The 16,717-nt window shown below is 44.6% G+C and overlaps 1 protein-coding gene across 1 annotated transcript in view; it reads right to left on the bottom strand.

Moving 5' to 3' along the window:
* LOC121610877 (raftlin-like) overlaps positions 1-16,717 on the bottom strand; it is a 104,380-nt gene that overhangs the window by 87,122 nt on the left and 541 nt on the right. The window contains exon 2 of the mRNA XM_041943189.1: positions 4,588-4,771. Within this exon, the coding sequence (XP_041799123.1) occupies positions 4,588-4,735 (148 nt within the window). The 5' untranslated portion in view covers positions 4,736-4,771. The remainder of the gene's footprint in view (positions 1-4,587; positions 4,772-16,717) is intronic.

Raw genomic sequence — 16,717 nt, 5'->3', positions numbered from 1 at the left:
AAACAAAGCCTAATGCTTGGCAACAATTATAATAATAATAATAATAATAATAATAATAATCGTAATAATAATAATAATAGCAGTAAGAGCTGGAGGATGAGACACACAACACACCACCAATCACTCTGAAAGTTACTGTAAACTGTAAACTGTATCGGTTGGATCCTGTAATGCTGACTCACCCAAAGCTTGATATTTATTTGTTTGTTTGTTTGTTTGTTTGTTTCCCTCCGCGGGGTTTGCTTTGGAAGTTTTGTGGAAGGCCACCGTAAGTTACCCGTCACACCAGACCAAGACAGGCTAATGAACTGAACTTCTGTTTGTACGAGGAAGATCATGTCACTTCTTTTCTTGAAAGTTCAGTCTTGCTTTAAAGGCATCCTGTACAGATTTGTACTCATAGTGCTTGTGGTGCTACGGTGCAACGTATTGGACCTTTCATGTAAACCCTTTCTCTGTTCCTTCTCAGTTAAGGAACAAGTTGTTCATTTTTTCAAGTAACACAAGTCACCATTTGAGAAGCATGTGTCCAATGACTCAAACACAGTTAGTATTCATATTAAACTAGTTTTAGCTGTGAGCCATTTGTCAAAAAAAATGTAAAAAATGATCACTGACTCGTCGCAGATCTCGCTCTAACTATCCGTATTTATGTGTACGACCTACAGCTGTACCAGAGACTATTTTCATATTCATAATCTTTGACTGTGTCTTTAATATTTTACAGGTTTCCTGCAGAAAAAAAGGTCAGACACGTGAATCATTACCTGCACTTACATACCTGGGACAAGGTAATTACAGCCGTGAGTAACACGCGCGAAAATCTGCTGACGCGGTGAAATGATTCAGCTGCTGGGACTGCACTGACGGACTCTGATTTCTCAAAACTTAATGTGCTCCTCTGGGAAACAGGGAGGCAGGCACACACGCACACACACACACACACACTTTATGAGATGAACAACAGAGAAACATAGACAGAGGCGTACTGACAGTGACAGAGAGACAGAGCAAGAGGAAAGTGATTACAGTAAGTACCAACCCCCGCCATTACAGACAATACTTGAAGATAATAACGTGGCCACAAGCCAACACACACACACACACACACACATAGTTTGACTGAGGGGAGGCACCCATCCACCCCTCACCTCCCCTCCTGGCCCCACCCTTATGACAGGTCCTGTATGTGGGAGTGTGGAAAAGCCCGCCTGGCCCCCAGATGCCCACGATCCTCAGCTCCTTCATCCATCCAGTCTAGTCAACCTGACAAACTAATGGAGACTAATCAACTGTCAGGGCGAACACGCCGCACACTACATCTCCCGGCTTCCCGTACCATCCCCCCTCCTCCTCTTACTCCTCTCCGGCACCCTCCCGCCGCCGCCGCCGCCGCCGCCACCAAACTCCCCTCCCACCATCATTTCAGCTATAACTGTCATGAGCAGAAATAACAGAGTGATGGCTATATATAGCCCCCTGACTCCTCCCTGGCCTGAAGCTCACACAAACACACACACGACCTCCTCAGAGCACATTAACGTCCCATTTTTCTCACCTTAATGGCCTCCATTATATATTTAAACTTAATCTAATCCTAACGCTGCGCCTAATCTTAAATTTACCTCGACCTTAACCCAGCTGCTGACGTCTGTCGTCAAAGCAGCTTTCGGCTTCTCAAGAAATCTGCCCAAGTTGGCGGATGACATTACCCTCTGCTCTGTAAATCAATATATTTGACAGCTTCCTGCCCCTCGCAGAAGGACAGAACTCAGCTTGTTTACAGGCAGTCCAATAATTTGATTATGATCAACACAAAACTTTTGATTATTGCAGCTGTCATTTAAACGCCTTAACCAAGTTATCTTGCTGATAGTCTAATAATGGAGCTGGATTACTCATTTAAACGACTCGGGGTATCGATTTGCTTCAGTCGCTTTCTTTGTTTTAATTCCGCATGCAAGCTGCAAAATGTCAAGGGGGTGAACTGGAAGCAAAGCGGTGTGTCTGAAAAATGAGTGGTGTGTCTAACAGTGGAGGAAGAGGAGTCTGATTTTTGGGGTGGTGGTGGAGGAGATTAGCAAAATGGCTTTCCTGTTACAACAAACAGCCCCAGGACTATTGGTTGTGCTAAGGTGCTTTGTGAATTCATTAGTATTGCACACTTAATCTGGATATCCAAGGTAAACAACCTATTTGTATGCATGTAAACATACTGTGTCTCATCAGACAAGCAGAACATGTTATGGAGGTGGACAAGGATCGGCGCGCACCCATGCCAGTTTGCACCAGATGCTTCGGGAGTCAATGCATAAACATTGTTCCAGGCGGAAATGCCTAAATTTGTTGCATGTGTTGTTTTTTCACCTACGGCAAATTATTATGACATAATTTTTGAGGTCAGTGGGAACAGCTTGTGAGCACATATTATTAGCATTATTATCACCTTTCAAGTTGATATGGGGAAGCTCGTTGGGGTGGCTCACCTGATGCCTACCATGCTTTTTGCTCGAGTTCCCTATGTTCCCTATGTCATCCCCTCTCTCTCCCCTGCCCTTCCTGTTTGTCTTCAGCTGTCACTATTAAATAAGGCAAAAAAATTGCCCCCAAAAACGCCACATCCGTCTTGTTTCTGGCCACCTGGTGGATATCAGTCCAATATTCAATCTTTTCCAGCTCTGTTTTTGGTCTCCACCAACTCCTGAGGGAAATATCTGGCTCTATAGATGCTGACTGTGTTTGGCTGCTGTTTGGCGCTGAGCAGGTAGTGAACCGCAGGCTTTTAAAGCATTATCACGGAAAACAGCTGCTTGCTGCAGTAAGAGTGGACCAAACGGGAAGGTTGCGGGCTGAACAATGATCTGAATCTCACTATGAGGTCATAACTGTCTGTAGGCTCATTGTTAGGAGTGAGCCCTTTCACATTATCCTGTTTTCACATGCCATTTCATACATTGTCATTAGAAAAATGTTGATTATAGCTGCTTTAAAAAAATCTCTAGTCACCAAAGGGAGTGTGTGCCAATGTTTATCAATTAATTGAATCTAAACTGGCCTTGCTTAACTCTACCTCCCAATCTAATCCAATAAACCCTGATTTAAACAAACCCCACCCGACCTAAAGCTGATCTAAATGTTAAAGTTTGCCTTAAACTCCAGCGTCTTTTGGCAAATCAACACACATTCATACTCCTCCGTACACATTAGCACACGCACACACAGAGAATCCCCCAAGCAGTTCATTTAGATCTCGGCATCTCAGGAAGCAACACCCACCTCCCATCTCATAAACACCTCAGACTGAGGAGAGGAAGGAGGAGGGGGGGCTCAGCCGGCCTTGTCTCCCTGTGTCTGTGTGTGTGTGTGTACTCACATTGTGAGGACATAAATCTGTTTACACAGTCGCATTGTGGGGACTCATCTTCCTTATGGGGACCAGATGCGAGACCCCATAATTCAAATCATCAAATTTTAGGGTGAAGACTCGGGTTAAGTTCAGAGTGAGGTTAGGTTAGTGGTTATGGTTAAGTTAAGTCTTCAGGAAATGAGTGCAAGTCTATGTAGTGTCCCCAAAAGTGATGGAAACATGACTTGTGTGTGTGTGCTAGTGTGTGCTAGTGTGTGTGTGTAATGTATGTCTGTGTGCATCAGTTGAGGGATGCTATCTCTGAAAAGGGTAACTGATTCATTTCCATATTTCCATCCACAGCACAGGGAGCCTCAGACTCTGCCTGGCTGTCAGCAACATCTTCACACTTAACTTGTTTACATGTTTACAGCTCACCAGGCCGGGCAGCGCGGAGCCAGTCGGGCCACTACCTCGCTAACTCAAACCTAGTTCTGTGAGGATCAAACTTGTGACCTTGAGCGAAACAGTCTCCCCACCCAGCAGGCCGCCCTTTACTTTGTTTGCGTCCCCTGCTCGCGAGTTGGACTCGGCGCCATACATAATTGATGGCCACCGGCAGGATGTTTGGCGTAGATTGGGCTGGAAAATTCTATATCATTAGCACAACGTGAAAGCATGACTGACTAATTGTCAGAAAAGAAATTGCAACAGTGGCTGCTATACAGGGAGCAGGCGCTAATTAACACTCCATCATTAGAAGAAAATCCTGATGAAAATTACAGCCAGTGTGCTGTTATTCCATACACATGAGTGATCCCCATCTGATCCCAGTGTTTTTCTCCTGGGCATGTGCAGGTATAGTTGCATCTCAGAGGGTGAGTAGGTAGATTAATCTTGTTCAGTAAAATACTGCACACAGCACAGAGGTGCAAATTGCAGATCTAAATGGTATGATGCAGCAAAATGCTAAATGCCTTGAGCAGATCATATAAATTCAACTGTGCATATAGAAGGAGCAATAATTAAAATTTTTACAAAATGCCTGTACCATCTGTAAAAGGGGGCTGTGGGGATTGCTGATCAATAGCAACTGTTGCTATGCTGAGATTGAAAGGATTGCAGGTCGTATACATACATAAACTTAGAAAGGTAAACTTGCGACTGGCTGTCAATAAATAAAAAGGTCACAGATTATGTAGCGCCTCTTCTAGGAAGATTATTAGAAATTTATGTCGTACCATCTTTGCCGATGAGGAAGTCCAGGTAGCGGTAGGTGTAGGCCACGCCCACCTTAGTCTCCACCTGTGGTCTCTTCAAGGTGGAGTAAATCTTCCCTGGACTGCTCTCCTCCGACGTCGGCTTCATCTTGCGCAGCCCGCAGCCCATGGCTCCACAGCGTGTCTGACCCCCTCTGCACGGACCCTGCCAACCAGACAAAACACACTGAGACGGCGCCTCATTGCCACCTGCGCGTGGACGAAATGAGCGAGCGACCGAGTGCACGTGGGTTCGTGTGTGTGATGGATGCAATGAGTGGAAGCTGATGGATGCCCGAGAGAAAGCACATTTCCAAATCATAGTGGGCTGGATTGCCAAATGATTAGCTGCGATGCATGATTTTTAACAAAAAATTTAAGTGAGTGAGTACGCCAAGTATAAATGACTTATACTTAAGTGTAAAAAGAAAATTGCATGCAAGCATCAAAAGGGAAAGAACCAGAATGTTTATTATGTATATTGAATTCAAATGATTAATTCATCATTTAATCTGTTACACTGCATATCTTATTAACTGATCATACGTCTTTTATGTAAAATCTTAATAACTAGGAACTATAGGTGTCAACTAGTGTGATAAATGCTTAAAAGAAAATAAAATGTGAAAAGTACAAGTGCCTCAAAACTGAACCTGGTGGATTATTTGCAGAAACGTATACTTATTTACCCTGCTTTCCCTCACTGGTTCCGGCTGATTAAGGGTCAGATTAACCTCTCCCTGACATACTGTACACACACAGACATGTATACACACATATATGAAAGCAAACATCATGCACTCGGATATCCGTGATTCCTCTGGGATTTCAGAGGGAAAACCAATAAAGAAGAACATGCGTGATAAGCGTCTGTAAATAAATATATAAACATGATTAAATGAGCTTGATTTTTCACGGGTTCCCTCTGCCTCGTTCCCAGGGAGACCAAATTACCAGAGACAACTGTGGAGGAAGAGGAGGCCTTAAAGAGCCGCCTCAGCCCAAATGGTTTGTGACAGCATCGCTGCCTCTCGGCAGCGGCTGCGTCTGGGAGCAGGTGACATCCTATTGTGTGCCACTGATTAAACTCAAGGATGGATGGATGGATGGATGGATGGCGGTGGCGCCCTCCCCGCCCCCTTCCACCTCGGCTGATGAGGAACCCTCTCTATTATGCTCCTTTCTAATTACAGAACGTCACAGGGCCTCGGCCGGAGACGGCGGATCCGAGCCGGCCGCCGCTTCAGAGACGACAGGACAGGAAGTGAGGCGGGGCGGGGGGTTGGGATGCAGGAAGGAGTGGGAGGTGAATTAGGAAACGAGCAGACGGGGGCTCTGTTAATGAGGTGAACGGCAAGAATGGAAAAGGTGAGAATCAATCAAGGGAGAAGGAGGAAACGGGGGTGGCCGGGTTGGAGATTGTTCGTCAGAAACGGGGTGTACGGGTGGGGGGAGGCGGGTAATGCATGGCAAGTAGAGTCTGGAGAGAAAAAGAGAGTGCAATTAGAGTCTGTTGAATAGAAAAGGGGTGATCAACACACAACGAGGGAGCGGAGAGAGAGAGACGGAGTGAGAGATGAAGCAGGAGATTCATTACGGCTGTCATGAAAGCCAGTGTTTCCAGTGGCACTAACATGAAAGTCTTTGTTGGGTTTTATGAGTCTCAACGCGCATCACAATCATATCTCCACAAGCCTCAGAACAGCCCCCTACAAAGGGCCGCGGGCTGACGGACTTGTGATTAACACCAGAACACACAGAGTCCTGTGCGCCGCAAGCCCCTCGGCTCGGGTGTTCGAAAACTTCAGAAGCCTTCGAAACCGTTTGTGCGCGACCGAGGAGGAGTCCTCGCCTCTCAGCGCATGCCGGGAAGGACTGATGTCTTACTTCCGTTTTCGAGAACAAAAAAAAAAAAGCCAAACACGACATGCAGAGGCTGGCGCAGTCAAAGTCCCTAAACACGCTTCAGTCCCCCCTTAAATTGTCACTCAGGACTGTGCTGCACTGTGCTGCAGCATCACAAATGGCGCAGCCATCAAAGAAAACAGGGTGAAAAAAAAAAGTCTTGAATTTCGCTGTTGCCTACAGTTACTTGTAAATAGCTTTTATCATTTCTCCCCCTACCCTGGAGAGAGTAGGAACAACAAGAGGGAAGGCGAGGCTCTGTCATGTAGTCTACAAGAGTTGGAGAAGAGGTATTGAGAACAATAGGATGGGGGGGCTTGGAGGGAGGGGTGTGGAAGGAAAACAAAGTGGAAGCGAAAAAATGGAGGGGCTTGTATTTGCATAGCTCCTTGAGACCGGGGAGGAGGCGATGCGAGGCGAGGGCGAACAGGAGTATTTTTAGAGCCGAGCTGACGGAGGAAATGTGAGATGTTTATGATTTTTTTGAGTCGCTGTTTCTTGCCGCCGGCCTCTTCTCTGAGGCGGGAGCTCCGGGCAGGCGCGGCCCCGCCTCAGCTCCTCGACACCCTGGTTTTTAAGGAGATTGACAGGCGGGGACTCGGGGATGCTGCACGGGGTAGACAGACGCCGGGTAGCTACAGAGAAAACAGGAAAAGGGCCATTGATTTCCCTTTTGCTGAATTAGCAACGATCCTCTGGCCATTCCGTCCTGTCTTTTGTCTCTGGCTAATGGTATTTTGAGGTTTTATTCGATGAGAGGTTTTATTCGATGAGATTCCCTCCTCGCAAGCCCAAATTGAAGTTCAGATGCTTTGTTGTAGCTGGGATGCACTTAGCTTTGGCCCTAACGACCAAAACATCCCACAGCACTTTGTACTGTGCTGAATGTTTGTCTTTCACTTCCATGTTTTCTAGCTGTCAATCAACAACGGGTTGTCAGTGCAAGGTTTGCTTTATTTCTGTGCTCACGTTGGTCGCTGGGGTCATCGCCTGTTTCTTCTCCGGGGATTTAGCGCATCATTAAAGCTGAAGTCATTGATTTTTTTTCGGCAGAAGATCTCAACTGCAGACTGAAAATCACAAGGCCCCGGCATATTGCACCTTACATCTTGTGAACTTACCGCCTATTTCCACACCCAGAAGACTTGGAGCAACATCGGCATCATTTAGAGCTGCTTTTCTGCCCACCTAGCAAATTTAAGCTCAATATTCACTCTCCTTTTACTGCTGTTTTGGCTTCCTTCAACTCCTGAGAGACAAATCTGGCTCTATATGATAAATGCTCTGCTATGTACACCAGCTATATGCTAACTTTGTTTTGTGCTAAGCAGTTCAAACTAAATGATGAGCTAAAAAAGGCTAAAAAGCCTTGTCGAGCTGCAGACTTGGGTGATATTTGTTTGTGGGTTTGCTAGCTTTAACGTGATGCAGTCATTTGATCCGCTGCTCATGCAAAAATATGAGTGGAGCGTCGAATTCTGCAGTTGTTTTACTGAGGAATTTAAACTTTTTAGTCTCGCTTTTCACGTCGGCGTGGAAGGTGATTTACAGAATCCCTCCTGCACTCGCAGACATCACAGGGACAAGAAGCAACTGCACTGAATGATTTTCCTTAACGCCGTCTGACTGAGATCTTCAGCATATTACAAGACCGTGTTACAAGGCTTTGATAGCAACGCTGCTGAGATCAAACCCAGCAGCATGGGAAGCTTCAGAGTGGATTAATGGAGGAAGACATTAATTAGGACACTGTGTTCTTGTGTTCTTCTCCATGTAGTCTCCCTTTTAAGCCCGCTCTCTCGCTCTCTCTCTCTCTCTCGTGCTTTATCAACCTCTTTGCCTTTTCTGACTTTTGATCTTCTTAATCTGACAAGTAAAGTGGAGCGCTGGGCTGCGTTTGGTGCCGGGCACCGCTGGTCCAGTGTCGTCCGTGGTTTTATTGTGAGGAGGAGAGTCAAGGGCTCTCCAAGGCGGAGAGGTTAGAGAGACCGTCGCCAAATGAGAGGACAAGACTGACCTCACTGGAAAAACAACAGCAGTGGTTTTTGGTTGAAATGCTTCAAATGAGCCATGTTTCCAGCATGTTTCCCTGACAAGAAAACTCCTGCGGTCTTGTCCTCTGGAGAAAAATGACTGTGTTGGTCTGTGTTTGAAATGGAATTTCAGAGGCGAGTAACAAAGACTGACGAACATGACACACTGCTGCAAGAAAGGGTAGAGGTTGGGTAGGGGGGGGGTCATGGATCTACTGACCGAATGCATTTCAGCAACCAAGAAGAGCTCTATTTTGTCTTGGAAAAGGTTTTTGCTTTTCAACAATTCTCAGGGGAGTGTTAAAGCCAAAATCCAGGGAGCATATGGCAGAAAATATGAGAAGGTAGCTCGTATCTCAGGTTTTCAAGTCAAGGAAGACAAAATACTCACATGTCACTTGTTTATTTGGCTCACAGAACAAGAGAAAAATGTTTCTGCGCAGAGCCGTCATCAGAGCGTCTAAAGGCTCTACAGCTTCAGTTCGCTGATGTACACAAGGGCAGAGGCAACACGCAGCCGGGAGCTCGTTTGAACTGTATTAACGCTTACAGTTCTGCATAATAATGAGCATTGAGTTCAGTGACAGCTAGCCGCTATGTTTCAGCAACCGGGCTTCGTTCGACCCGCCTCAGCTCCACCTCTTTGCCCATTTTTGGATTTTGGCTTCACAGCGGCTCCTCAGGACAGGAAGCTGCGGGTGACGTTGTGGAGACTACGTCCATGTTTGGTACAACCTACGGTCATAACTTACTTGCACAGACGACTTTTTCTGTTGAGGATGGGCTGGTATGGTTACTATGTGTCACTCACTCTATTCGGGAACTGCTAAATTAGACAAGTAGGACACAAACAGTTGCTGTTTTAAAGCATTTTTACGTGCACTTGTGTTACCATTTTTACCAAATGACCATGAATAAATCACTGGATGAATTTAACAATAGCAGCATTTGAATCCATGCTAAAATTTCTACTGTCATAAAAGCCTGTGGTTGATCTGCTTTGCTTTCACATCACAAACAGACCACACCAGAGTTCAGATGGTGTTTTCACACCAGCCAGACCGACCACACTAAACTGGGAGACACGAGTTTGACTGAACTGAACCAAACAGGTTCGGCGTGACCTCTGAGCTGGAAGAAGAAAGCGCTCGTATGAGTTGTTTTGCTGGAACAAGCACTTACAAACAGCCTATTCTGAGGAAAGGTCGCAGGACACGCAGCCGCTGTGTCCAACAGCTTTACGTCCGGTCAAAATATCCTTCACTGACCCCCTGAGCTTCAGCCTCGCTCTCCGCTGCTTCGGGCGACGGCGTCAGCTGAAAACATTAACCCACTCCATTTGGAAATCCCCCACTCTTCCCTTTCCTTCCTTCATACCTTCCGTCTTTCCCACCTTGAATCCTCACCTAAGTGGGACAGAGAGGATGGAAAAAAGAGGGACCCAAGAGGGAGAAAAAACAATGGAGTGAGAGGCAGGATGTTAATGCTGTAACCTTTAGTGATTATACAGGCCTGTTAAGAGAGTGCCCACAGCGTGTAGCTGCATGTACAGTATATTTCACTTACAGGATGCTTTTATTCAAACTGATTTAAAGATGTAATCCAGCAAAAGGTTATGGTTTAAATATAGCACTGTCCGCCTGGAGGCTTGAAAGGTAGGTTGGGCCCATGTGGTTAAATACGCAGTTAGCTGTTTACCGGCTCCACACCTGCTGACACTTGTGAATGTCAGACATGAAAAGCTAAGCTAGCTGGCAGGCAGCAAACTATGCATTTATCCAAATTTTGGCAAAAGTTTGTTCTGAACAATTAGACTGTTGAGAGGAGCTACAAGGGGTCAAATGTGTGACAACATTAAAAATGAAGCACTGTGGGGTCACAGAGAAATCTCCAGACATAAGGGAACATGCTGAACCAGCAAACATCACATCATCATCACTTTTATACTATTTTCACCTAAAATGAAGCAAATTTTACCATTCCCACTAAACTTATAACTCACAATATCTGTCGAAATAATTGCAATATGATCTTTTTTTGCACGTCGTTCACTTTTTTGGGCCATAGCAAACATACTGGTGGTGGATTATGCTGCATGAGGGGCTTCTATAGACACGTTCACGCTTATTTCCACCATGACACTGGATTGTTGTGTCTGTCCCACAACAGAAAAACATACAAACTTTTCCAGTGCTAACATGCAGGGGGGCTAAAACTTGATGTTGTCACACATTTCGGTGGAGGATTCCTTTCAATCTCCATGTGAGGACAATAGATAACAACAGCCTGAAGGTCAAAATTCACATTTGATGGGGTTCAGTAAACAAACACGTAGCGTCTGCTGCCTGCAGATCATTGTGAGTTGAGAAAACATATGCGTAACAGTACCACCATTGTTTACCTCCAAGAGAAAAATGCATCATTTTGTTTGCTGCGCCACAGTTTCGTGCAAGTGTAACATCCAGTATGCCATGAATCAGAGCTGTCAATCGTTTTCAGGGTCTTAAGTTTAGAGGAAAGTCTTTCCCTCTGGCGACTGGACAGTGGTAAAAATTCTAAAATCATCATTTACTGTAAAAAGGTCACAAAGGACACAAAGCTTGAAAATATTGTGAGAATGTGTCATAACATGAGAAGCCCCCCGAAACATTTTCATACTGAAGATGCTGCAGAAAAGCTGAAAAGCAGGCGTCTCCGCATCTAAACCCTGACTCACTCCCCGCGAGGAGACCATGGGTGCCGAAGGTGGAATTGCTTTTTCAACTCACCGAATTTGTTATATTTGCTTTGAATGCCCAAGGACGATACATAATGGCAAGCATGCGGGACGGAAAAAAAAAAAAAGAGGAAGATGAGGGGTGATGAGTGAGGTGGAGAGAACGGGCGAGTAAACAATGGTGTCTGTCTGAGAGTCTCCGCCGTTTCAAGGCTTCGGTTCGCCGCGGCCTCGGCCAACCTTGTCTGTACAGTCTCAAGGCCCAGTTACAGTCCGTCCACACACACACACACACACCACACACACACACACACACACACACACACATTGAGAGAGCTATTGCCATGGGAACCAACCCCTCTATGACTATTCCCCGCTCAGGAGAATAATAGGCACCAATCTTTCTCAACCTCTTTCTCTTTCATTGTCAGTTTCTCTCTTTCTCTTCTTTTTCTGGTCGCTGCAAGCTCTCCCTCCTCTTCATCACTAGGACCAGCCCCCTCTTTCCCTTCCTCCTCCTCTTCCTCCATGTGCAGGAGCAAACACTCATGTTCTCCTGTTCCCCTCCGCTCCTCTCTTTGCATGTCTTTGACAGTCATGAGTTTGATTTGTTATGCATAATCTATCCACGCTGGGATGCGTACAGTCCTCACAAGCGGGAAGCAAAAAATGATCTCGACCCAATCCGCACAAACACTGCGCTGCTTGTTTTCAAGCCGCACCAAAGAAATATGGTGCAAGCGGGATTGTTTGTCATTTCAAGAAGCAGGAGAGAAAAATAGTTGGTTAAAAATAGAAAATTCTTTGGTTGCCCTCTTTGCTATTTTTCTCTAAAACACGGAGGGGTTTGAGGAGATTTCCCGTGAGTGACTCATTGCTTTCTGTGAACTTGCTCCAGGCAGGTCATTTTTTATTAAAGCCAGCCGAAGCCAAGTTCTTAGGTTTTCAGACACCCTATCGACATGTCCGTGTTGAACATTACCCAATCAATACTGCTGCAATTTTCTTGACCACCCATTACAACAGGAGTCAATTTGCTTTATAGAAATATCAAGGGGGCTTCTTTTTTTTTTCCTTCTTCTTTTGTTCGAGGCTAAGCTACTACACAACTGGCTGAATATTGGTTCTTTTGTTTTCCATCTCGCCTGGAGGACTCATCCTAATACGCCGTCTCAGGTCTAGGGCAATGCCAGAGGCTTGAATAACTTAGTATCTTCAAAAGCGCGATCACTGTCACCTAACAGGGGAGTGCGGGAGGATAATCTTTGCCCGAGATCTTGTAACTGAACATTTCAGAGGGAAAAGATGTGAGACTTGCAGCGGAGGCTGCAATCAAGATGACACCCTGTCATGAGAACTGCAAAACTCACGCTTCATCCAGTCAGCCCTGTTTACTGCCCAAAGTTAATATTCCTGCCAATAAGGATGCCAAATCTGATTTCTGTTCAACAAATGACACCAGAGTTACTATCAAGATGTGCCAAACCACAAAAAATGACTGGAATTAAGCACTGAATATCTTCAAAATACAAATACTTACATGTAGCAATTACCTAATACTCTACTTATCTAGTACTCTTTGATTTTGTAAGAGTAGAAGTAACCTTTGGACTCAAAATGTAGATGATTAAAACATAACTACCTTTCAATTAGAAGTATCCTAAATTTGTCTGAGTGTCGAATGTTCTGGTTGTTTGTTGTGTCTGTCTGTGGGTGTTTGTCTGTATGTACTGAGTGGAGAGGAGTACACATTATGGTTTACACAAGCCAACACTTGCCAATTACCTTAATCAAATTTCACAGCACACAGGGGGATTCACTGCGCCCGGATCAGATAGCAAACATAAGTTGATTAAAATACATGTTTGCTAAAAGACTGAAGCGAAAGAAAATCAACACAGACTCAGAAAATACACAAACTGATGGCTGAAGGGAAGGATTCAGAGAGTAAATGAGTAACATCTGAAAAACTCCTGCTGTAACTGACAGATTTATGTGTTTCTGTCTTCAGTACAGAGGAAAATAGATTCAGAGTGATGCTAACGGGTCCGTTTGCCCAAATTACAAACATTGTCTCACTTAGTTCTTACGTCAAATTGTGCAATGCTGTTACTTTTATGTGAGTCGGGTTTGAGATATCCTCATTAAATGCTATTAAATCATAAATAAAGGGTCATAAATCTGCAATAAAGGTCAGTGGATTGAACTTTATACAAATCCATCAATTATGTGGAGCAAATGTTAATAAAGTCATTAATAAAGACTCTTTAGTTTGTCACTTTCTAGTAAGCCGTCACCAAAGGTTGGAAAGTCATTTGCAGTTCTAAATGTTAATAAATGAAAATGGAGTGAAACATTTTTACAACAATCCATCAAATCAGCAGTTGTATGTCAAAGGTGCTGATCAAAGGGCGGGTCCAGGTATTTCAAGTCTGTCTTAATGTGATACTTGAAGGAGCTATCGGTCGCTGTAATCATTCCTCCTGTCCTTACCGGCCATGAAGTAATTCCTTCCTTGCAGGACCACAGAGGAAGATTTCTGGAGCTGCAGCCGCTCGTATTAGCCGGATCAAGCGGTTATCTTTCAGAGTTACAGTCTTTATAATACAAAAGCCCTTATTTGTCTTCCAGCTCCTCGGCTGCAGCTCAGCACAGAAGCACTGGCAGGGAAACAAAAAGATGGAATTTTGTACTAAAAAGCTTAACTTTGGAAGATACCCACTTGATTTGGCTAAGCCTCATTTTATCTTCAGCTGAACTTTAGAGTGCATTTTTGCACAGAACAAGGACTGTGAATCTTGTCACTTACATTACAGCAGGAAGGGATTGCTTCATGGCCAGTGCGAACAGGAGGAATGATTACAGGGTATTTCCCAAGGGGGGGCAGTGCCCTCCGTCCTGGGTCACACGGTACTGTGTGTCTGATGCGGATTCTCGTCGTCTCATTCTCGTTGCCTCATGGCTAAATGCAATTTCAAGTAGAGATATCTTTTTATTTGATTGAGATCATCGATTTACAAACATACACTGAGATTTGCTCTTTGCACTGCTGCAAGCTTGACTAGACTTGCCTGCAGATCTCAAATGACACCTGACCTCTACCTTGACCATCACAATGTTATACAGGACATATAATCTATAATATCTACAATTAAATAGTGCTAACATATATTGACATTTAGATGGACTAAATTAAGTCCAACAGTATAAAGTTTACCCAGCTCGGGGGTCTGTATCCTGATATCAGTGTAGTATCTTGTATCAGTAGATGCCTAGCAGCTGGACACCTCAGCCTGTTGGGGATGAAGTTTGCCTTCTGGGCTTCCTGTCAGAAAGCTGCTGTTTGTGTCCCGTGTGAAACCTAAAATCAGCACTTATTATTTAAACCCAAACTATGGTCTTTTCCTAAACCTAAAGTAGTTTTGTTGCGTAAACACTTACAAATGAAAATAAAAGTTTAAAAAAACCTGGAAAATATTAAGTCAATTAAGTCTTTTTGATTCACACGGTACTTGAACTCCAGTTTTCTGAGTGAAAGTCCTGTACTGGACCTATTTTTTTCCCCCCATTATTGCCCCAATGGACTTACAAGACTATGCAGACTATCAATTTCCATGTATACTGTGGGTGTGAAACCAAATATACAAATTATAGGAAAACAACATGCGCTCAAACTGTGTGGATGCACTGCTGTGTTCTGTAAAACCATTCCCATCAGAGTATTGTATTATCTATCTTCAAACTCGGAACATATTTTTAACAGCTTCTTAATGAAAGGATTTTGGTCCCGATGTGGTTGAACGGTCCACTGGAGCGAGAGCACAGCAACACCGGCCAGAGAGATTATTCACGACCTGTTAATCCATACATTGTTCTTATTAATGATTTATAAGAGATCTGTACAGCACGAGTGAACTTGTAACCACAACTTAAAACCGTTCATAATGTATGCCTTGTTAGAAAATGATGCATCATTTTTCAATGGAACTCGCCTCCTTTGCATTGAGATTGGAGGCAGAAATCACAGAGATGGATATTCAAACATTACATTGATTACAGAAGAGATGGGTAAGAGAATGAGTTTATTGCCATTTGGGTGGAATAACCCTTTAAGGTAATGGTTTCTTCACCTTTTGCCCAGCACAATGATTCGAAGTGACAATGTAGCGAAGCCAAAACCACGATCACTTCCATGTTTCCAACAGCCGAGCTGTGTGATGCAGCCATGTGGAGTGTGTGTGTGTGTGTGTGTGTGTGTGTGTTTTACATGTGTATGTACAGCATGTATGCATATGAGTGGTACTGTGTGTCTGCATTGTATGTTTCATGCATTCATTACATTTACCCTTTGATGTGCACACTTGACATGAAGCACATGGCACTTTTCCCTCTGTGCATGTGTGTGTTGGTGCGCTCGGTGTGCATCCACAGTGTGCTAAACATGTGTTTGTGTGTTTTTATTTGTGTATGTGTATTTTGTGTGTCGTGTGTTTTTGTGTCATGTGTTTATCAGGGTACATGTGCGCACGTGTGTGTTGTGTGTCTTTTTCTGTTTGTGCTTATGCTTGTTTTTGTGTGTATCTGTGTGCGTGGATTTGTGTATATCATGTCTCAGTGTTTGCGCTTATGGTGCCGTGTGCCTTTCCTAATGGTTTTTTGTTTTGTGTGTTTGTTTGTGTGTGTGTGTGTGTGTGTGTGTGTGTGTGTGTGAGAGAGAGAGAGAGAGAGAGAGAGAGAGAGAGAGATAGACATGCAGACTGAGACAGGGAGAACTCCTGACCCACCAACACTGTAGCGTTAACGCAGCTCGACGCACCACAACTCACCAGCTGGAACTAATTAACAGCAGTTCAGTCAGACTGAGCTCTCTCACTCACTTTCTCTCTCTCTCTCTTTCTCTCTCTCTCACACACACACACACATGCTCTTTTCTCCTCTTCCCCCGGCTTTTCCTCTCTCTCATGCCCTCGTCTTCCTCCTCCCTGACATCCCCCCGCCCTTCCTTCACCTCCTGCCATCGCTCAACTTGTTTTTCCCTTTAAACCTCCTTGTCTCATACACGCACGCATGCTTGGATGAACTCATGTACCGGAGCACATAGTCTAAGCATGTAAACATCCACTTGAACAGGCAGACAGGGATATATCAACACGCACGCTGCACAAAAAAAAAAAAAAAAAAAACAAAAACACAGGGGGAAACCCACAGCTTTACCCTTCATACATACAGTACAGAGGCTCACAAATCACACACTCCCCTGCCTCTGTCCTCATTAGTGGGAGTGGTGTGATACTGTGCGCCGGGCACATCTTGAAACACTGTCAGGGTTCGTTCTGTGATTGGATCCAGGTAGACATTTCTGGCATTCTGTACCATCCATCACGCATGTGACTTCAAAACAACCAGACCCATTGATGTGCATGATGAATTGCCGGAGTGCGTGCGCGCTTGCCAGCAT

This window comes from Chelmon rostratus, chromosome 8 (genome assembly GCF_017976325.1).
Source record: "Chelmon rostratus isolate fCheRos1 chromosome 8, fCheRos1.pri, whole genome shotgun sequence".
NCBI lineage: Eukaryota > Metazoa > Chordata > Actinopteri > Chaetodontiformes > Chaetodontidae > Chelmon > Chelmon rostratus.
Note: the sequence above shows the minus strand (reverse complement) of the source record. Positions and strands in the feature narration are given on the sequence as shown.